Source organism: Notothenia rossii (assembly GCF_949606895.1).
Source record: "Notothenia rossii genome assembly, chromosome: 3".
NCBI classification, from domain to species: Eukaryota; Metazoa; Chordata; class Actinopteri; order Perciformes; family Nototheniidae; genus Notothenia; species Notothenia rossii.
The window spans coordinates 66,968,461-66,992,388 of record NC_136901.1 but is presented as its reverse complement, the minus strand read 5'-3'; the positions used below and the strand labels follow the sequence as shown (position 1 = coordinate 66,992,388).

Here is a 23,928-nt window from a genome sequence, read left to right as displayed (position 1 = left end):
GAAAACTAATATTTGGATACTGTTACTAATGTTAGGATGACTTGAACATTAATATTCAAATACCAACACTAATATTTGGATACTTATAGTAATATTCTGATACTTATATTAATATTTGGATACTAATACTAGTACTCTGTTACTAATACCAATATTCGGACACCAATACTAATATTTGGGAAATAATACTAATATTCAGATTGGTTCAAAACTAATATTCATACAGTAATAATCTTGTGATACTAATATTTGTAAACTTAACATTAAAATGCATTTAAAACTAATATTCAAACACTAAAATGTACATTTGGATACCAATACTAATATTCCAACAAAAAATACTTATATCCGGATGAGTTCAAATCTAATGTTAAGATACTAACAGTAATGTTCGTACCCTAATACTAATAATACAAGGATGGTTTGAAAAATAGCATTCTGATACAAATACTAGGATACTAATACTAATATTCAGACGCTAATACTGGTATACGGATACTGATACGAGTACTAAAGTTTGAAAGTGTGACTGCAGTGTGCTCTGTTCTGGAGATATCCTCACTGGAGTGCAACAAAGAGCTGAATCGGGAGGCTGGAGACGAGATAATCTTTATTGTTATAAGGCATCACAACTGTACAGTACATCGCCTCACAAATATTTTCTCTGGAGTCATAGAGAGAGAAGAATAGAAAAATATAGATTGACACTGACGGTCGTAATGAAGCTTTTTTTAAATAAGCATACATTCTACCAATAGTATAACAGCCATTTACAGCCAAAGATAAGAAGAGACTCACAAAGTGAAAATATCCTGTACGAAGCAGCTGGGCCTTTTTTTTGTTGCTCTGCGGTACATCCACAAATTCTCATTGCGAGTTAGAAAAACAGGACAGTTTCTGCTTTTTGATGAGGAACAGAGCTGCAGCATTACACCGAAGCTTTGCTCGCCTCCAGAGACGGGCGGGGGGCTTCTGTCCAGCAGTTTGACGTGTACCAGAGTACCAGACAGTAGTTTGGATACTTGGCAGGGGAAAACACTGTCACAGCACCTGCAGTGTGACAGCAACATCCTCACTCATGCTATAACCAGTAAGAAGAGCCCTTATTCAAATGGAATTACTAACCTCTACACTTTCTTTTATTTTGTTCAATCCAAGCAAAGGGGGTAACATCTTTCACTACAAATGGGTGTGATTGAGTTGACATCCTGAGATGAGAGCATGCATCAGTCCCCCCCTCCTGAAGTAAATAAATGGCTGAAGAAACATCACTTACATCACATTAACACCACTAGTCTATACTCAATGTGCAAACATTTGGCAAACTTATAACAGCCTTTATTTTTGTGCTAAGCTACGAGAATGACATAAACAATCCTTATTTTTCTCTGACAGTATCACAATAGCAGCTCAGAATGATCTCCTAGTGTACAAAGTGTTAAAAAAAAACACCCCTCCATAGCTGCTCTGTGCTTATCATGTACAAACGTGATTGTTGAAATGCAATTTTAATTTCAATTCCCGTTCTGAAGCCCCAATACTTTCAGGATAGCAGCAAAAACTGTTGGTGATAGCAAAAAGAGTAATACCGATCATGATGATAAGCTTTTTTTCTGCTGTGATATCCATCGCGTAAACCTCTCAGAAGCAAGGTGAATTATGGGAAACAACTATTCTTGATGATGTCATCACCATGTCAAGTTCTGATAGTCACAAACACTGAGGAGGGTGCCGTACACCTGTTGAATGAAAGACATATTATTGTTGATTTAATAACTTGAGACGTGGATAGATTCTATGAGACTGTAAACTCACCTCTTCTGGGTTGAAAACGTCTCTTGTTTCTCCACCACAGGTTACGCCTCATGCTCTATGGTCATCGCCTGGTTACTGGAACCTGAATAGACACATGTGCTTCCTGAAGTCATTCAAATGAATAATAATAGTACAAATAATGTAGCCATTGTAGCCACTAAATGTGGACATTCATTGGTTTTGCTTGATAAAATAAATGGTTGTGCCTGTGTTAAACTTGTTGGCCAACTTGTAAAGGAGTGTTTGGGAGAGATTTTAGCCTTTGCAGACCATTTACATGCACAAAAACCTATAACACACTACAGGAAAGGGAAACCTCCAAAAAACATAATAGGTCCACTGAAAGTCATGCATTTATGACCAGCATTTATCAGGCATTCAATCTAGAGCCATCACTACAAAGAATATTTTCTACTATTTTCTACCATTTTTGCCCCATGGGCAAACCAACTGTTTCAAGTTTTTTTTGCAATGGTAAATTAAAATGCATTCGAGTCAATGTTGTTGCTAATAACACTGACTGTGAAAACCAATTCTCCTAGCATATATTATAGAGAAAATCTTCTGTGTTCTTTGGTTTTGCATTGCATTATGAAGACCAACTGGCATTAAAGGTGGGGTAGGTAATTTTGGAGAAAATTTGAAAATACACAACCGGAAAAAATCTGCCACTTCCTTACAAAGCCCCTCCTCCAACACACACGAACGCGCACATGACCAATGAGGGCACGAGATAAGTTTGTGCACAGATGGAAGGCTGACAGGCAGGTAGGCCATCCAGTCATTTTAGCCGGGCCGGCTAAAATGATTGGTCGTGCTTTTTACAGTACTACGGCTTCCACAGATGACATTCTTTTATGGATTTTTTTGTCAAAGCACTAAAGATATTCATTGCTATCGGGATGTTAAGAGCATTCCATGGAATATAACAAAAAGTGTATCTTGAGACGGTTTCTCAAACTTACCTACCCCACCTTTAAAGAGGTACAATCATGACTTAATATTTGGTAGTTTTTATCAAGACTGACATTGGTAGAAACCTGTATCTCAGAAAAACATTTTTCTTGGGGTTATTTAAGCAAGTGACTATAAAAAAACCATCATAAATAGTATAACATTATCTCACCCTTCCTGTCTTTGTCTGTTGCGATATCACTCTCTGTCCAGGAGGGTGTGCTGGTGAGCAGCCGACTCTGAGACTCCCTCAGCGGCTTGGAGGGGAACTGGCGTCCCTCTGCTGCACTGTAAACACACACACAAATATCCAGATTTATGGACATAAATCATGAGCCTAGGAGGAGTATTTACTTCTATAAATAAAATACTCCTAAATCCTGCAATCCATATATGATCTGAATGATTCATTAAAACTGCAAGACTGTAACTGCTGCAAGGTGATTCCCATGCTTCATTAAACCTAAAGGGTTAATAGACCATTAGGCGCTGACTTGCAGTTTTGCAGCTGGGTCATTCTACAGAAAAGGTGGAAGTACTGTCACTTAATTTTGCAGACATCAAAATACATGACGTTGACCTAATACTCACATTCATTATATATGTTGAATAAATAGAGATCGTCTTTGCAATGGTACAAAATTAAAGAAATTCAAAAGTTGTTTTATAGCCTACATAAATTGCAATTTATTTAAAATGCCAAGTTCAAGGAACTGCCTTGTCACTTTGATCATACATGGAAGTGGAGCCTATAGTTTTCATTTAAATTATTTTTCTTTCAATAAATACATCTCATTCATATTTACATAACATTACATACATTAAATATAACACTGAAATGGTAAAAAAAAAACAAATTATTATTAATAATATCCAATAAATGTCAATCACCCAAAATTACGTCACTGGTTTACACAAAACGCTTTTATTTTTGAAATAATGTACTGTCTCTGAAGTGCCTCCTGTAACAAGAGATCATTTGAGGCAAAGACATAAGGAAAGTCAGATACTTCTTACTTTGTTTGTTAAAGAAGGTGTCATTTTATCTTCAAATGCGTGCGTCTTTCAAGTCTGTCATTAGTGTTACTAATGTCATAGCCCTAGGGGTGAACATTTGAATGGGAAAATGTATTGTATTGAAGAGTTAAACGATTTTGATATTGACTGAAGCCATATTTGGTCTGACATATGGCAGCCATTTTGTTAAAATGGTAGTGTTTTCTCCAAATTGTCACTGGTGTTACTCTTCTTCCTGGCAACACGTACTGTAACACCAGTGACGTTCCTATATAAATAAGCTTTGTATAACGTATAAAAATAATACAAATACTTTAAGCTCTACTTGTTGTGGATTCATCAAGTTAAGAGTTAGTTATTGCTATTTAACAAGTTTTAGATGTGTTTAGAAGGAATATATTTCAGCAGATTTGTATCACCCAGATTCCACCTTTTCTGTAGAATGACTCAGCTCTTTAATTTCTGTGCTTTACTTTTTCCTTTAATTGATGTGTGTGTTCCTTTTGTCTGCCTTACATCTTGTTGACAGGGGTGGAGCCCGTGGGTGAGGCAGCCTGCTCCACGTCCAGATTCACCAGACAGGCCGGGAACGAGCAACCATCGCCTAAACTGGAAAGTAAAGCGTAAAAAAAACGGAGTTGGAAAATGTCAAAAATAAAAACCTGGAAATATATCTGTTCAATAGCGTAGGTTGACATAGGAAATATATATGGGTACAATATGTGTATTTTATTCTATTATAGGGCTAATATAAAAAGTTAAAGTGAGTCTATTATAACAAACTGACGATACTGGGACTACCAGTGGCAGTTATAGGATAATAATAATAACAGCTAAAAAACAGTGAACGAGTACCACAAGGAAAAGGGAAAACATTTTAAAATATGTTCCAATAAAACTTAAATGCACTCTCAATTCAGTTTTTTGCCTCTATTTACTGTGTTTGAGTATAACAGGGTATTTTGACCGAACAAATATTAGCAGTTGTTGCAAATAATGTAACAAAATGGATTTCCTTAGGAAGTTACAACTGCATCTGATCAAGCCGCAAACTCTGGGGCAGAGCAGGGGCAGAGCCAGGAAGCCCATAAGGAAGTACCACAAACTGCAGTTCATCTATTGGCCGATAGGGGATGGCTGCAGAAAGGAGCAATTTCCATAGACCCCCATGTTAAAATGCCCAACTTTACAGCAGAAATAAACATGTTTCTATGGATGCAATAAAAATTATTCTGGATATATTTAGATTCCACCTTCATGACAATGGATTGGGGAGCGATTTTTTTATAACGCACACCTTTTAGTTATATTAGGTCTTAACGTTTTTGTATACATTTGGGGCGTGGTCACTTTGATGGACAGGTCTCTGCGGTGACTGCTGCTTCTAGCTTTCTGTCCGTCTGCTAGCTACGTTAGCTCTGTTAGCACCAGGATGCTACAGGGGCTCAGCTGCGAGGGTGATCCGGGGAACACAACTTGAACTGCGACGTGTTTGTTGTTTTGGTGCCTGGAGGAGTATTCTTCATTTAATTATCGGACTTATCTTATGCCGCCTCGGCTCCGCCTCTTTGCCCTTATTTGGATCAGGCTGGAGCAGGTGGGAGTTAGACTTTGACGTCACTGTCGAGATGTACAGTAAATGGCCGACTCCGCCTACCAGTGGCAAGTCGCCAGGGCCCTCTAGAGCAGGGGTTCCCAACCTTTTTTCGCAAGAGCCCCCCCCAAATGACTCCGCCCCCCAACACACAAACACAAAGGGGGGGGAGGGGGGGGGGGCGCAACAGCGGTAATTAAAGTTTAAAAGTCTAAAAAAATGCTACAACTACTGTCACAAACTGGATGAATGTGAAGTATTTTGTTAAAGGAGGATGAAAGCGGAATTAAGGAGCACTATTGGAGTGACTTTGACGGTTATTGGACTCAGGATTCATTCATTTGGATTCCCGCTGTATGAAGAAATTAAAAGGACGGCGCAAGTGGAAACAATTCACAAAGGGATTAAACTGTTTAGAACACATGTTCAAAGTTAGCCGGATTTTTCCGATTTGTATATGTGGATTCAAAAGTCGTAAATAATCTACAAAATGGAGTAGATCGATCTGACCGGAGCAACTGTGATGAATAAAAACTGAAACCGGCATGGACAATGACTATGTTTTTAAAATGCGCTTATCCAGACAAGCCCGGTTTGGACACTTTACGGGCAGAAGAAACATTTCTATTAAAGAAAGAATTATACATTTCTGTCTTTTTATGCCTTTAATATCTACTAACTTGATTTTTTATTAAAATTAATTAATCAATTATTTTTTATATTTTATTGTAATGTAGAGACAAGGCTTTTAGTGACAATCATGTATTGCCTTACAATTATATGTAAAAAAAATAAATGTAAAAAAAATAAATAAATAAAAATAAAGTCTAAATATATTTGGCCTCAAATCATCTGAGGCCTGGCGCCCTCCCCTGCAATCTATGGGGCCCCCGCAAGGGGGGCGCGCCCCCCAGGTTGGGAAACACGGCTCTAGAGGGCCTAAGATAATCTGGAGAAAAAAAAATTGAAAACATTAAAAAAGAAAAACTTAAAAAAAAAAAAATGTGTTGTTATATTTTTCATTATTTTTACCAAAATAACTTGATTTAATTTTACTTAAAATAACATTTCCAATTAAATAAATCCTTTGAATCTGCCAGTTTCTGTTGGAATGTGAATAGTTAAATGCCGTCTCTGCGAGTTATGTAAAGACGGGAGAGCTTGTTGGTCCCTCTGTACATTCACAGAGGGCCCGCTATAGTAACTCAATGAGAGAGTAAGGTCAAACTAGAGAATGCAATTCCTGAAGAAATTGCTAGTGGGAATGCTTTATGCTAAAAAGCTGACGCTGAATTGCTATGCTGAAATGTAATGTGTAAGAAGAAAGTGAAGAATTTAGATTGAAATGATACATGAACACTGGGGGCTTGAATGTGTGATGAGAGAAGAAAAGAAAGTAAAAAGGCTTGGAAAAGCAGTAGAATATTTGAACTGCAAACTTTTGAACTAATTTGATGGCGAATGATCTGTCGTCATGCCAACAGCATTTTATGACATCCCAATATACACTTAGATGCGTTGATGGCTGCATCGTTACCAAACCTGTGAAATGTTGGGCCGTTTGGAGTATTTTCACTGAAGTTATGAGAAAGCCATGTTTCATGGTGAGCATTGTGTTGCCATGGCAACGGCATTTGAAGAAGTCTCAAAACTGTCCCGCAGATGTCTTCATGGCTGGAATGTTAGCACACATGTGGAGTTTGAGCACTTTTTGAACATTTTCATAGGAGTTATAGCGACATCGTCTTTTATGGCGAGGGATGCGTTTCCATGGAAACGACATATGGTGAGATCTCAGATTTGGCGTAGAGCTGTTGAGGCATGGACCGGTGATATACAAGTGAAGATTGGGGGACGATCGGACCGTGTCCATTGGACTTACAGCGACATCGTGTTTCATGGCAAGTGATCTGTCGCCATGGCAACGGCATTTGATGACACCCCATAATATTCTTTGATGTGTGGATGGCTGCATCGTTACCAAACCTGTGAAGTTTTGGGCCTTTTAGAGCATTTTCACTGAAGTTATGAGAAAACCGTGTTTCATGGCGAGCCTTGTGTTGCCATGGCAACGGCATTTGAAGAAATCTCAAAACTGTCCTGTAGTTGTCTTCACGGCTGGACTGTCAGCACACATGTGAAGTTTGAGCACTTTTTGAACATTTTCATAGGAGTTAATGTAAAGCGACATCGTCTTTTATGGAGAGGGATGCGTTTCCATGGAAACGGCATATGATGACACCCCATAATTGACGTAGAGCTGTTGAGGGCAGGACCATTAACCATTATCTGAAGTCTGCTGCTCTGAGCATATCAGTTGGAGTTATGACATCATCGTGTTCCATGACACAGGTGTTTATATTTGAGCTAACGAGGTGTCCAGAGATCACAGGTTTCCATTGTTCTGAATGAGAGATAAACCTCTTACATGTGAAAGTTTTGTTGAAGAACCGTAACAGATATCGGTGAAATTTCAAAGCGTGAAGCATCTCAAGGACCTTGAGTATCTGAAGTGTGCTTTTTGTGCAGTTTCAGGTCAATAATGTGCAGTGGCGTTTTTATATGTGCAAAAGTGGTGGGGCACAAAAAACTTAGATGTCTATATAAAAGATTCTGCAGTGAGGTTCATGGATGGTGAGGCACTGGCACTGACTCTTCAGGTTTACAAATATTATATTTTGACCTAAATCAAAATATAATATTATTTTCAAAAGCTTTTTTAGTCTGATGCTTCGATTAATTTTAAACAGACAGTTCAACAAAAGGATCCAAACAATGTAATTTTATCATTTAAATATTGAATTGTTCTCCCTAAGTAAGATCCCATTTTCAATAAAATGGTGGTCTTACCTTGTCTTGAAGATGAAGTCCATTTGCCTATCCTTCTGGACAAAAATCTCTATTACTTTTTCGTAAAAGTCCTCCTTATCTTCTTGTAGTTTCAAAAGTCGAATCATAAATCTAATCGATAGATTTATGATTCGAAAATGATAAAAGTAGGGTAGACCTGTGGATATTATCCGGCTGAACAAAACGTGCATTTATCTAACAGGTACGTTTCCCACAGATCTTATTTCGAGCTATTTTCTAAAATCTGCGTTACTGCAACTCTCTTGTCTCCTCTTCACACACTACACTTTTCGAGGCACACATACTTACAGCTCTGAATTATGTGAGATGACGTATGGTGGGGATGGCAGCTCGGTGCCCCTATGGTCATTATTTTTTTGCCACAAACATTAAATAGGAAAATACTCGGAGCATGCGCAGTGTATTTTTTACAGTCACCGTTGACTTAGACAGTGAGACATTAGTTTTGTCCCACATGGCTCAAAACGTCTCAATAGGCACACACTGTAGACACTAATTAGAAGAACACAGACTAAAACAGCATAGACGAATCAGATGATTAAACATGTATTTGATTTTTTTTTTTTTTAATCATTATTTTTAATACTTTCTGCTGACACAAGGTGGGGCACCTGCCTCTAATGACCAGTCACCACTGATAATGTGGCCTTTTTGGCAGATTAACTAAAGGTGTGCGGCTGCTGCTGTGAGGAAATAACAGCCTGAAATTACAATGGGCTTTAATGGAGACACGTTGAAAGTTTTTGTCACTTCATGCCCTCAAGAGGCATTTTGTTTAATTATTTTTTTGTCATTTTTCAAGCTACGAGATGTTTTCCTACGTTTGTCATGAAAAATTATGTCTCAGGAATGTAGAGTTTGGGAATTATGGCAGTTTAAATGTCAAACTGTCCTCCACTCTAACTCTGACATCACGCACTCTGCCTTAACGAGCTGCGCAATGTTAAAGTTAAAACGTTAAAAATTGATGAATTATGGGCTATATCTCGGGAATTATGAAATCTATGAATGAGAAAAGTAATAGCCATCGATTCCCGACCGAGCTGAACGTTTTGATGTTTGAGTTTCTGCGATGTGGAATGTGGGAGAAGAAGAGGGCCAAAATAACAGGGGAAATAATAAAGAATTTCGTGCGTAGAAGAACAGATATGACAGTACAATTGACCAATCGTATCTTCCCTCTAAATGGGTGGGCTTTATTTTCGCGGACTTTATGACAAGTTCCGCCCGCTGTGAAGTTTATGCATGTGTATAAAGAGGTGCAGTGATGCGTCCTAAAACCCGGAAGTAAGCTGCGCTCGGGTTCCCTCGACAGAAAAGCAATAGGCGCTTTCACACCGCAGTACTTTTCCCACAAAGGTTCATGATAACTCTTTAGTTCACAGATCGCGTTCACACCGGAATCAGTTCCTGGGGGTGGATTAGGCAAATGAAGCCGCTGACGTCACTTCTTCTTCTTCTGCTTTGGGTTTACTGGTCGGCCGCAAACAACTTCACGACGTATACTGCCACCCGAAGTCCCCGGCCGGAAGTCCCCGAAGTTGGGGACTGGCTTCAGTAGAAGCTGCTGAGACTCCCAGCAGCTTCTACGGAAGCCTTCCAAGTAAATCGCCAGAACGCCGACACCTCCTCATCTCCATCGCTCCCATGTTTTCTTTTGTGTTGCAATAAGTTAGTCTCTCTGTTTCTGCGCTGGGCTAATGCTAATGCTAATAATGCTAATGCAAGGATAATAAAATGGCGGCTTCACAAAACCTTTTGGGAGTTTTACGGGGCGTGGTTTGCATTCCGCCCAGCCAATCAGACATAGGAACCTTTTTCTCCCACGAAAGTCCCTGCTCTCTAGCAGGGACGGAAAAGGGGGTAAAAAAGGTTCTGATTAACAAATTTTTGTTCCGGCTCTTTTTGGTGTGAACGCGACCTTTCGGAACTATATCAGAACTAAAGTGGGAAAAGTACTGCGGTGTGATTTCTCCAGAGGATTTTGGAAAATAGCTCGAAATAAGGTCTGTGGAAAACTAATCTGTTAGATAAATGCAAGTTTTGTTCAGCCGGATAATATCCACATGTCTACCCTACTTTTATTATTTTTGAATCATAAATCGAATCGATAGATTTATGATCGATAGATTTATGATTAGCATAAGTTTATTCATGATGGCTCACTTCAGTGATAGTGATGACATCATTGCGAAATTATTAACCGAGTCATTTTCAAGATTGAGTTACAATGATAAACTGGAGTGGCAAAGGATCAGCTGCATGATCTGCCATCAAGTGCTTCATCCAAAAGGACAGGAGGATGGACTTTGTGTTTAAGTGATTTGATCATCAAAGGTAGGCCTAAGTCATTTTCAATGTGGGCCGCCGTGCCGACTTAATTCATTTTTAATTGTTACTTGGCTGTGGGTGCCCTGTCATGATAGGTGTTAATATAAATGGTGTTGTTTTGTGTGGTAGAGGGTCGCTGTCATTGATGCGTTTTGCACCCCGGGCCGTAGTTTTGATATTCCGCTGAAGTATACGCTGTGATGTAATAACTCTTCTTTTTTCGATGGAAGGGGTAGGTCAGAGGGCCTAGGTATAAAAGTCACGGCTCTCGACTGCCACCTACTAGGGGTTTCTCAGCAACTCTGCCGAAACCTACGTATGGGTGACGTCACGGACACTACGTCAATTATATATACAGTCTATGGATCTGATGTGTTCTTCACAACAACATATTTAGTTTTATAGATGAATTATTAGGAATTATATTAGGGGATAATGTTTGGACATCAAATGCCAAAAAGCTGTAAATGTGAAATAGTATTCACTCGGGCAGAATGAATTAGCGATATCGTCAAAGCTGGAGCTTCAGCATGAATTCACAGCGGTGTTGTTGTTGTTTACTGGAGCTAATGCTCACACATCTCCTGAGACTTTTCCCTCTTTTGAACCATTTTGTTTCAGACTAAGTGACAGCACTCTCTGATCCCCGAGCTGAAGACTCCCCTGGTTCAACACTTCTCTAAAGTCAATGTGTACCAGTGCTGTGCATAGTGATGCTAGACTGAATTTGCATTATAACATAACTCATAAACTTTTCATATCCACATAATGTGCTTAACAGTTTTACTGACATTGTCTACAGTTTCATGGAGTAATGGTTCTTGCCGTTTTGGACCGGCTTGCCCTTCAGTCCAGACTCAAGACTTGTCAGTCATCAGGTTTAGTTAACTATCAAACAACCTTCCAAAATAAGTTATAAATAATTAACACGTGCTTCAGATTTATTTGGCTTACCCTCCTTAAAGGGATGGATCAGTGGGGTTGTTTGAGGTGCTTATCCATAGTCATAGTATTACCTACAGCAGATGGCAGTAAGAATGCCAGTTAGCAGAAATGGAGTAAAGTACCAGAAGGTAGTAAAGCAATGCGCTGCTTTGAATGGGGGAAGCAGGACTTTAAAAGGAGTAAAGAAAACAGCTTCTGTCCCCCGTCAGAAAAGGTCTGACAGAAAGGTAAAGATATGTAAATATTGTAAATATAGCAGACTATAATGCGCTGGTACTTCTGTCTGTTTCTCCAAACTGTCATCTACTGCACGTAATACACTGACTATGGATAGGTACCTAATACAATCCTACCCCAAATAATCCTAACTATCTCCTTCAATCTTATGGTGTTTTTTTGTGAATATCATTTTATTTATATAATGCCCATTGGACCTTACCCGGAGAAAATAGGAATTGGCCAGTACTTCACTTCATCCCCAAAGACCTGGCGGAAGTTCTTACTCAAGCCCAGACTGAAGCCGTTCTTATCGGTGCCGTGGCGAAACACCGGAGAACGTACTGCCTCTGAGAGGACACAGGGAGGAGAAAAGTGAGTCTGACACGGAGATAGATTCATTCAGCACTCCCTCTCAGTCTTTATATAGACTATTAGCAGGAGCTCATTCAGAAAACTCATGAACTGCTGAATGGCTGCAACAAACTGTGAATGAAAGTGTCTTTGTTTTACAGAACTGACGCTGTGCCACCATGTGTGACTCTCCATATCAGTGTCTGTTACTAAGCTGCTTACTGCTCAGAGCCATGTGTCTTTGCATTACACTGTAACATACTCCATTGGATAATCCAATCTCCACAACACACGGACAAAGTGCCACTGTGCACATATAATGAGAAACTGCTGTTTGACAACACAGGCTCGTCAAATGACTGATAAGGATGGAGACTGGCTGAGAGGAAAACACAACAAGACGTCCATCTTCATCAGAGCAAAGACAAAGCAGATACACAGAGTAAACAGACGCCGTATAATTACAGCACAGACGCAGGCAGGAAGCACCTACCCAGAGTGGATCTGTTCTTGCAGACGAGCCAGCAGTGGTAGGTCAGAAGAGAAGCCAGGCTGACGGAGAACGTGGAGGCCGAGAAGAAGAGGAACAGGATGTGGAACTTAGCTTGAGTGTCTGGGAGGCCGTTCTGAGGGGGAGTAACAGCCAAAACATCAACAGAGCAGACACTTTGAGGCTGTGGGACCTAAGGGATTTCTACTCTACTGGTGTTCTTGAGGAGCTTATTAAAGGAATACTTCACCTCTAACATTATTTTTTGTTAAATGAATCTCCCCATGTTACATTGAATAATTTAAGGAAACTTCAATGCCTGTACGGTGAACACATTCAAAAACGGTGAAGGTAAATGACACAACATATCAAAGGCAATTACTATAAAGCCTTATCATTTTGGACATTTCCAAAAAATGGGTCACATGCTTTCCTGTTTTAGCAAAAACACATGTGTTTTGGAAGTAGTTAGCATGCGATTGGGCAGCTGAGTCTTGGATTTGTATTAATTTGCACTTACTTACTTCCATCACGATTTGTCTCAGTTTTTGTATTCTTTGTTCACCATGGATTCATGTAAAACAACTTTTATTTCAAGGTAACAGTGAGGGAGTAACCAATATACAATTTGTTATTTTGTGGTTGAATTATTCCTTTAAACTGTTTCTATTTCAGTGCCACTAACTAGTTGATCCATACCCGATACTCTCTCAGACGGAAATGTGCTCTACCTCCAGCCTTGTTAAAAGAAATCAATAGCATAAATATATTCAACATAGAATGCTTTCAGATTGATTCAGATTAGATTTGACATATTTTGTGCCAACACTTTTGTGTTGTGGTAGTATTGCCAGACTTACCAGCCAGAACTTGATGAAGTACTGAAGATCTGTGGCGGTTATAAAAAGGCAGTAGAGGAGCGAATATGCCAAGAACAGCATGAAGAACTTGTAGTTGGCGAACCCCACACAGTTGTTCACCCTGCAGCGAGGATGGAGGTAAGAGAAGGGAAATGTTATCACTAGTACATCAAGTCTGCTGAATGTTGATAATGAGTCGAAAACTGAAGAACGGTAAATATTGGTGACAGGGTTTTAGGGGTTTTGTGGATATGCACCTATTTGTATTTGAATGCTATATGAAGCTCTTTCTGAGACATAACAGATAAATCCATCAGATTTTTTTGGCCGAACTTTTTAATAAACCTCCAATTAGTTTGTGAATAAGGTGACCAGAGGCCTGTACTACGAATCCAGTTCAACATACCCTGGATATGTTTGAGTTACCCGCAGTGACGGCGGCAGGGTATGGCTGGGGTAGGCTACAGCCATACCAAGAAATGGCTTAGCCCCACCTTAGCCCCACCATGAAAAATCATGTTGAAGTAAGCAAATTAAATGAAATAATAAGCAAAATGCTAAATATTGAGATCACGGCTTGCGGAAATATACGGGTCGTGTCCACAGCACACAAACTGATCCTGCTGTAACAACAAGTGCACGTTACTGATGCAATATGGTTGAGACCATTCGGGCTCAAGAAGCTGACACAGATAAGGAAATATATGATACATTATGATGTGATATGAATGATAATGGGACACATCGAAGTCTGCACTCACAGTGCAGCGGGCTGTACGTAATGTTACTTTGATCCGGTTACTTATGTTGTGGCAGATATTTAAGTAAGCTTTCTTAACGCTAATATTATAATAGTCCGATTGCTCTGAAGATGGGAGTTGATATTCTATTCATTTTCATGTTCACACAGTCAGTTGATTTTTGCCGGCCGTCTTTCCTGTGACGGCAGTTTTTCTGTATTTCCTTTCTCCTGTAATATGACTTGAAAGCTTTAAAATCCGCACACGGAGCTCTGATTGGTCAGCAGGCGGTGCTTTCACTGAGTTGATCTCTTATCCTGGAACCTAACCTGCTCCGGAGCAGGTTAGCCGTTCAGCATTTAGTTGCCATGGAGATCTAGCCCTGTAAGAAGTGAACTAGCGTCGTAGGACCGGAAACCCAGAGTTTTCCCTGAAGTTAGCTCGTTAAACGAAAATCCGGCTTCGTAGTACAGGCCACTGGTAGTTTGAGAGCATAACAGAAAACAACAAATGACCCTGTTGATGTGTGAGCCGATGGCATGTTGCATTCTTATATTTAGCTACTTCCATGATAAACCAATGTTTGGCGAAAATGAAACTGGTTTGTTTTGTCTCCCCCGTTTCCAGAATGTGTCATTCAGCAGGAGGAGAACAGTATCAATATTTGTCCAGTAAACAAGCTCCTTGTGCTTCCATTTGATGTGTTTAAAAGCGCTAATGGGAAAGTGAAGAAAAAATCATTCCCATTAAGCCCGAGTAAAAAACCCTTAGGCAAAAGCGTATTTGTCATGCACTTACTTCCATAAAACATGTTCTTTCAGAAAGAAATACAAACAAGCTTATTCAGAATATTTTCTCTATATTCATTTGTAGATGTAAGAATTAGATAATGCCTTATTTCAATGTTTAAACATAAGATTTCAAAGAACTTGCTTGTCCTTAATGTAATTGATCAATTGGGAAGGTTATATAGTGATATATATTAGTTTAAAAATGATAACCCTATTCAACTGTGAAATATATGCAGTTTTACAATACATATTCAAAGGCTGTTTTATCAAAATGAGTTTCATTCCTACACTGAACAAAAATATAAACGCAACACTTTTGTTTTTGCTTCCATTTTTCATGAGATGAACTCAAAGATCTAAAACATTTTCTATATACACAAAATAACCATTTCTCTCAAATATTGTTCACAAATCTGAAAAAATCTGTGATAGTGAGCACTTCTCCTTTGCCGAGATAATCCATCCCACCTCACAGGTGTGGCATATCAAGATGCTGATTAGACAGCATGATTATTGCACAGGTGTGCCTTAGGCTGGCCACAATAAAAGGCCACTCTGAAACATGCATTTTTGCTTTATGGGGGGGTCTGGGGGGGTCCGAAAACCAGTCAGTATCTGGTGTGAGGGTTAGGATTAGGGTTAGGGTTAGGGTTAGGGTAATGTTGTGAATCGAGTGGCCCATGTTGGTGGTGGGGTTATGGTATGGGCAGGCGTATGTTATGGACGACGAACACAGGCCACTCGATTCACAACATTACCCGAACCCTAACCCTAATCCTAACCCTCACACCAGATACTGACTGGTTTTCGGACCCCCCCAGACCCCCCCAATAAAGCAAAACTGCACGTTTCAGAGTGGCCTTTTATTGTGGCCAGCCTAAGGCACACCTGTGCAATAATCATGCTGTCTAATCAGCATCTTGATATGCCACACCTGTGAGGTGGGATGGATTATCTCGGCAAAGGAGAAGTGCTCACTATAACAGATTTTTTCAGATTTGTGAACAATATTTGAGAAATGGTTATTTTGTGTATATAGAAAATGTTTTAGATCTTTGAGTTCATCTCATGAAAAATGGGAGCGAAAACAAAAGTGTTGCGTTTATATTTTTGTTCAGTGTATTTATATTCTAAAAGGTGTTTACAGACGGCTTCATTTTCATATATCATTAATAGACTAATTTGTAAAACAATTTATTAATTTTGTTTTTAATGGCGGTAATTTTTATTTATGGAGTGACACAAAGAAAATGAGCCTCTGCAAACACATTTCATTCTACTTTGGCCAAATTACACAATCATTTTGAAGCAGGCTACATCCCAAATGAGCACATTTTTTACAAGATAATGTAAATGTTGGAGGAAATGTGGCTCAATGGGGTAGTGCGCTGAACTTAGTGCGCTGAACTTTGAATCAGGGGATAGCAAGTTCGAGTCCCACTGCAGTCAGCATGTCGTTGTGTCCCTGGGCAAGACGCTTCACCCCAAATTGCTCCTGTGGGGATTGTACTAAATGTATGTTGCTTTGGATAAAAGCGTCTAACAAGTGACATGTAATGTAATAATGACTGATTTGCATTATTAAAACATTGCATTTCAGAAAAATGTGAATACATGATCTTCCTAATACACTGGAGACATTTCACGTGATATATTTTAGATTCACCTGCCATGTCTCCCTTTAGCCAAGTGTCACTGACATTAGTTTAAAATGGTTGTCACTACGTACCATGGGCAGTGGTGATCCATCTTCAGGATGCATCTGAAACACAGCAGGGTCAGACGTCAGTGGAATTGAATCCCTCTCTCCTGTCAGAGTGCAGTACATGGTGTTATGTATGGTGCATGAGGGAGCCATACTTATCACAGACTGAACAGTGGTGGCATCGATCAGGCTTCAGCAGCTGGCAGCGGTCACAGAAACGGATCGCTGAGGAGACACAGCCGGGCCAATCACAGCCATCAGCAGCAACTCAAAACTGGACCACACTTTATATTTAACAACGTACACCAGTATTGGGAAGTATCTTTGTTCATTTACTCAATCAGGAATCAGAAACACGTTAAGAGGGAATGCATTTACACAAACAAGGAATGCGCTTTGGTGTATAACTGTTGCATACATGAACACAACTAGAGGAATTGGGTTGTGAAAAGGGGACAAACATAGTACTATAATAATAACGTATCAAATATTGTACTTAAATACAATATTGAAACACCTGTACTTTAATTCACTATGTCCATGTTATGCTACTTTATTTTTACTACACTTCTATTCAAAGGCAATTTTCCAAATAATTTGGAAGGGAATACAAAAATTGAGAGAAACTCCCTCTGGAGGGAAATGTGTGATCATGGCCTCTGCAGACCGCACACACACCTAAGCAACGCACTACAGGAAAGGGAAACCCCCCAAAACCATAATAGGGCCTCTTTAAGTATAGTTTGATGCTTAGACTTACTTAAGTTAAATGTTGAATGCAGGATTTATACTTGTACAGAGTATTCCTAAACTTTCCCATTACTACTTTTACTCATGTTATATATCTAAGCCCTTCTCCCTCAGCTGGTGTAAAGTTCTCCTGCTGTTGTGCCTCAGCAGCAGTGTGCTGTACCTCCAGAGTTGGTGCGGGTGCAGATGGGCAGATCCTTGGCTATCCTCCTCAGGATCTCCTGCTGAGACTCCCCCCGATCTTCACGCTCCAGCAGCTCCTTGTCAGAGTATGACAGGTGAAACTGTGCAGGGCAGAGGGAAAGAAGAACAGCACCTGTGATTTAGCAACAGCAACACTGATTTCTGCAATCAGTTCTCTTATTTCTAATGAATGGTATCGTCACATTTGTCAAAACAGTCAAATGATTTTTCAGATGAGATGTTAGCACAACGTCTGGACGATTAATTTAAATGTGTTTCAAATTGCAGTATGGATTAGTGCAATATCTAAATCACAGTAAGCACACTATTTGGTACAAGGTAAAAAAGACCAGTATCCCAGAGAGCATATTTAACATGACATTTTTTTGATTGGAAAACACGTTTTTTATATATTCTGTGTCATGTGATCCAGTAACTCCAAATCAATGCTACATCATATTAATACCCTGGAAGAGTAGGGAACACCTCGTTATTTTACATATGTGTTTTTTCTTTTTTATATTTATATTTGTCTAACTCCTGCAGCCCTCGTCTGTAGCTCAGTATGGTGAAAGGTTTCTGCATCTTCCATTAGTTTTGCTTCTTTCTGCCCCAGCAAGCAAATGGGAGCAAATTAGCACAGAGCTTATATTACTTTCAGCCAATCAGGCAATTTATAGGCGATTGTAGCTGAAACAAATAAGTCTGATGATAACGAACAGCGCGGCACACATGAAAAGTGACTTTATTCAAATCTGAAAACCTCATGTGAACCAGCGTTCGAGGAAAGCTCTCGCCTCGAAAATGTAAATGCAAAAGTGGCTTTTATCTTGGTGTGTGTGTGTGTGTGTGTGTGTGTGTGTGTGTGTGTGTGTGTGTGTGTGTGTGTGTGTGTGTGTGTGTGTGTGTGTGTGTGTGTGTGTGTGTGTGTGTGTGTGTGTGTGTGTGTGTGTGTGTGTGTGTGTGTGTGTGTGTGTGTGTGTGTGTGTGTGTGTGTGTGTGTGTGTGTGTGTGTGGAAGTGCTGTTGTCAGGATCAGAGCCATTACAGAGCAGCTCCAGGCACCTCCTCTGGAAAGTGTTATTAGTCTGAATGCAGTGTTCAATCACAAGCGGAGGCTGTAACCTACATCCGCACTTCCCAGCATGCGTCAGTAACGCAGCGTCGCAGACACACGCGCTCACCTCCTTCAGGGGGTTCATGGGCCTGGTGAAGATAGTTTGCCAGTACGCCCACACAAACATGATGAAGATGACATGGTACACCAGCAGGTATATCACTGGAAGCAGAAAATCATAAACAAGTCGTCAGCAGCATCTATCTGTCAGCTTCACTGAATATTCATAGCAATGCTGCAATCCAATATGATTTATTTTGCAAAAACAAAATATTTCGACTCAGTATTCTGTCTTAATCTCTCACTGTCTTATTGGGTCATGTTCAGAAAGTGAAAGGAAAGAAAAAGAAAGTCAGCTCTAAAAATGTAACACTGAGCAGTTGGTGTGATTTTACAATATTCAGTAATGACATCAGTTTTGTGTTACGGCAGTTATAATCGACCATCACAGTGAACGATATAACATTTTATTTATATGTTGCATTACAAGGCAATGCCAACAGTGCCTTATTTATATTCCAAAAATGATGACTAAGAGTCTGCAGCCCTGCTACTTCTGTGAAGGCAAAGTGGTGCTTTGAGGTGCTAACATTACAATGTTGACAAGGACAATGCTAACATAGTGAAGTTTAACATAAACAATGTTAACTATACTCACCATCTTATTTTAGTGTAATAGCATGCCAACATTAGCTCATTAGCACTGCAGACGAGTAGAGTAGTGGTGAGAATTTGATTCATTTGAATGTTTTTTGGGCATAAACCACATTTTTAGACACATTTATAATTCACTCTTAAATTGTCATATCATACTCTTAACTAACTTTGAGGATCATTAGTTATTAGATTCATGCTGAGGAGATCACTGTTAGTAGGATTCAGACATATACAGTATATAGCTTATAATAAAAAGCAATACTATTTCGGTCTCTTTCTGGGCTCTGTGGTTGCATCATGTATATTTGATAAAAGCCGGTATTAAAACATATCACTGAGGTGATTAAAGGAAACATTATGACACACTTGAAGCTAATACAGGCTGATTATAGACTTTAGATGTGGGCTGCCTGTGCCAGACTGAATGCTGCTGAACCTCCTCTGGTCTGAACTCAACTCCACATATAACAGAAGCAGAAAAAACTTTCCTCTTGATGTTAACAGCTTCATTAAACACTTACCCTTTTCTGCTATGCCCTCGATCGACTCTGAAAAGGAAAAAAGACAAGAGAACTCTGAAAAGCTTGACATGCGACCTGCAGGAAGTGTGTATCTCAACATAGGGAAAGTAAGCGTTTCATTTTTCCATGGGATATTGAAGAGCACTGACTCTGAACCCCTAATACAACAGCACTCACAAAATCAATACACAGCACACTCATGAAGTTCTATGCTGCAAAATTCACTTAAATGTTTCTTATGTTCTGTTTAGAGGGAAAATACTTACAAAACATTTTTTTTTAAATAAATCACAAAAGTGTCTGAGCAGTATATAAGCCATTAAGAAGCTTGCGGTTCCATTCTCCAAGGGTTTTTTACAATCTTGATTGGGATCAATAGACCAATTGTATTTCTTTATCATTATAACACACCATAAAACAATCGAAATGTGATCATATTCATGACTTTTGTAATATTATTTTTTAATTTAAACATGTTTCCTTATTGGGAAAATTGGTGTCCCAGAAATGAATGGGTACCAACAAAAAACTACAATTTGATCAAAACAGTTTCTCGTTTTGATCCGCATTGCTGTGCATTGAAAACACACACACACACACACACACACACACACACACACACACACACACACACACACACACACACACACACACACACACACACACACACACACACACACACACACACACACACACACACACACACACACACACACACACACACACACACACACACACACACACACACCCACCTAGAGATCTGGACTCGAACATGAAAAAAGACAAAAGATTTTAGCTGACACGGCTTTCTATTTGTTCCAATATCTAAGCAATGATTAGCTGAGCATGGAGAATCATCCATCTTCGGAGGCATCACACACACACACACACACACACACACACACACACACACACACACACACACACACACACACACACACACACACACACACACACACACACACACACACACACACACACACACACACACACACACACACACACACACACACACACACACACACACACACACAGTGAGGTGAGCCAATTGGAGCTGAATCGAGGCATTCAGCCAAAAACCGTGTGCATGCCGTGTTGCCAGCTTTACAGCCCCAGAGTCTGAGAGTGAAGCATCAGTGTACGTGTGATTAAGAGCATGTGCAGGGATATATATTCAAGTGTCTTTGAAAGCATCGCTGTACTACTCTCCGTATCTTTTCCTCTTTACTGCTACAACAATGTCCTACCACACATGGATTTGAACAAACCGAGACCACCTGATTCCAAATGTTTCCACCTGAAAAAGGGCAAACTGTTCAAAAAGCTGACGTTTGGTGCTTTGAATGAAAGTGGGTCAAATGCAGATCGCTTGGGGTTGAATTATATAAGGCAGACAATGGGATTAACTCAGCGGCCGAACGAGAGCTATCAGCTGACGACACTTTCACACAACTGTCTCTGTGTCTGTCTGCAGAACACATGCTGGCCCCCAAGCGACCGCTGTCCTGCCCCGGTGCTGTTTTCATCTGTCCCATGTGACCTGAACGCAGCACAGTGTCGCTCTTGTTCTATTGCAAAAACAAGTTGGTGTTCAAAAAGGCGTTTCTGTCATGACTCATGCGGTAATTAAGGATATCTTAATATCTCACAACAGACACATGGTGTTCTCTAACTCTGAACGGGTAGGAGAGGGGGGGGGGGGGGGGGGGCATGACGGACTACATTGTTGATAGCGATATTATTTTTGTTGCAGTTAATAAATGCCAAATAAAACTTTAAACATTGCATCTTTTGTGGCTTTCCTCCTCTGCTTGTGGTGTTTGCATCCATTTATTGTTGTTGTGCATCTCTGTGTAGTTGTTTGTTGTCTCAGTAGTTTTTTTAGGTCCCTTTGTTGGTTGTTTTGCATCCTGTTTCGTCACTTTGCATCCATTAGTGCTGTCTTTTTGTCTTGGTGGCTGTTTTACACCAATTTCTGGTCTTTTTCTGAATCCCTCTGTGGTTGTTTTTAATTTTTCCGGATCTTTAGCGTCTCTTGATGGTCCTTTTGCATCCCTTGGAGGTCATGTTCTAACATTTTTGTCATTTACATCTTTGAGTTTTCTATCTCTTTGTGGTGTATTTTGCATCCCTCTGTGGTTTTATCCATCACATTCAGGACTTTAACATCTCTTGGTAGTAATTTTGCAAACCTTTTTGGTCATGGCCATAGACTGTATATAGCCCAGGTCATGGCGCATATATTTGTTTTTTTATTTCTCTATTTGTGGTTGTTTTGCATCCCATTTTGCGTCTATTTGTGCTCTATTTAAGTCTTACATTCCTTGGTATTTTTCATATTTTCTGGCCTTAAGCTACATTCTGTGGTCATTGTACAGCCCTTTGTGGTCATGTTGCATATTTGTATGGTCAATCTCTGCCTTTTTGGGGTAGATGTTCATGTCTTTCCGGACATTTAGCGTCTCTTGTTGGTAATTTGGGATCTTTTATTCTGTTTTTTTGTCTCTTTGTGTTTGTTTTGCATCCAATTCATGTCATGTCGGCTCCATTTGTGTCCTTGTTTTGTCTTTGGGCGGTTTTCACATCTTATTTTGGTCTTGGATGCATCCCTCTGTGGATGTTTTTTAAATCTTTTTTGTAGTTGTCATGCATCTCTTTGTCGCCATACTCATCAAGTGACATGAATCCCTAAATCTTACTGATCAGGTGTTCTCTTACAGTAAAAGCTGGACCGCATGTCTAGCTACATTTGGAGAAGATAAAAATGAGTAACAACCCCTCCTTCGCATTGTTTTCCTCTATTTGGTCCCATTAGACCGTCTCCATTTCATCCCACGTTTTCACAGAGGAGATCTGATTTCTGAGTGTTCTGAGATGCTGCCAAATAGAGCACATGAGTTGGCTGCTGAGACTCCTCTGAGACATCCTAGAAACCATAACTCAATATCCAGGTCAACTCTGTATTCACGGCTCACCGAGAAGGAAGCTCGCCGTCTGGAACCGACCATCCAACGTTCAGCAGCCGATGGAACGTGAGGGAAGGAGGCCGGCCTGACTCTAAAGCCATTACAGTCAGAGTTCTGGCCAATAGATAATGCCGGTTGTGTTGTGGTGGAGGATATAGATCCAGATAATGAAGCTCTGCGACTAGATAAGCCTGAAGCTATTACACTAAGTCTTTTAGATAGTGCTGATTGACTAGTGTTGGACACAGATATTGAATCTCATTTCAGAATGCTGTTCTGTACATTCATTCTATTTGTCATAAAATATCCTTCACAATAAAAGCAGGTTGGAAAAATACTTCTAATTGTTTGTTGAAAAAAAAGGACATGCTTTTCATGCGACCACACCATTGCCACTTCCTTGTTTCAATATGCTGACAATTCCTGTTGAAAATGCTGTCATGCTACTAAAACTGTCCACACACTGCATTAACCAAAAGGCAGTTTTCTGCATTACCAAAAACATACACACCAGTGTGAGGCATTTCCCCCTCACACACACACACACACACACACACACACACACACACACACACACACACACACACACACACACACACACACACACACACACACACACACACACACACACACACACACACACACACACCCCTCCTCCTCATACTACGCAGACAGCTGGTTTCTTACCTATGCAAAGCTGCAACACATAGGCGTAGTATGACCACGCCACTATGAGGGCGATGAATAGGACCGGGATCCAGTACAGAACTCTCTGACAGCCCTTCTTGATACTACGCGAGCCCGACGGTGCCATGGTCTAGGAGCGGATCATTTCTCGTGCGCATTCGTCTCTTATTACTCCCTCTTCCTCAGTCGGTGTGTGTGTGAGTGTGTGTGTTCTCCTGTGTAGTCTGCCACTGCATCGTAGCTCCGGCTCTGATCAGCCTAATCGGCAGCTCAGACGCAACATCCTACAGTATGCTGCTGCTGCAATGCTCGCTCTGATCGTCCAGCTCAGATCTCTCGTGCAGACTACAACAACATATCAGACA

General features: G+C 40.1%; 1 protein-coding gene across 1 annotated transcript; it reads right to left on the bottom strand.

The window, feature by feature from the left end:
- Window positions 1–597: 597 nt before the first annotated feature.
- On the bottom strand, window positions 598–23,928 carry zdhhc2 (zDHHC palmitoyltransferase 2). Its single transcript, XM_079672822.1, has 13 exons — window positions 23,564–23,928; window positions 19,911–19,937; window positions 18,800–18,894; window positions 17,597–17,717; window positions 16,839–16,908; window positions 16,708–16,740; window positions 13,448–13,568; window positions 12,591–12,723; window positions 11,967–12,093; window positions 4,303–4,395; window positions 2,942–3,057; window positions 1,816–1,897; window positions 598–1,739 (listed from the first exon to the last, which is right to left on the bottom strand). Exons 1-12 carry the CDS (start codon window positions 23,688–23,690, stop codon window positions 1,857–1,859), a joined length of 1,104 nt encoding a protein of 367 aa, XP_079528948.1. The 5' UTR covers window positions 23,691–23,928; the 3' UTR covers window positions 598–1,739; window positions 1,816–1,856.

Bases quoted from the DNA above. Each gene is read 5' to 3' on its own strand.
- zdhhc2 (XM_079672822.1), bottom strand. From the start codon at position 23,690: ATGGCACCGTCGGGCTCGCGTAGTATCAAGAAGGGCTGTCAGAGAGTT. The intron at 16,909-17,596 runs GTACAGCACACT...GTGTCTCCTCAG, and splicing joins CACCCGCACCAACTCTGGAG to CGATCCGTTTCTGTGACCGC. The intron at 12,724-13,447 runs GTAAGTCTGGCA...ACTCCCCCTCAG, and splicing joins ACTTCATCAAGTTCTGGCTG to AACGGCCTCCCAGACACTCA.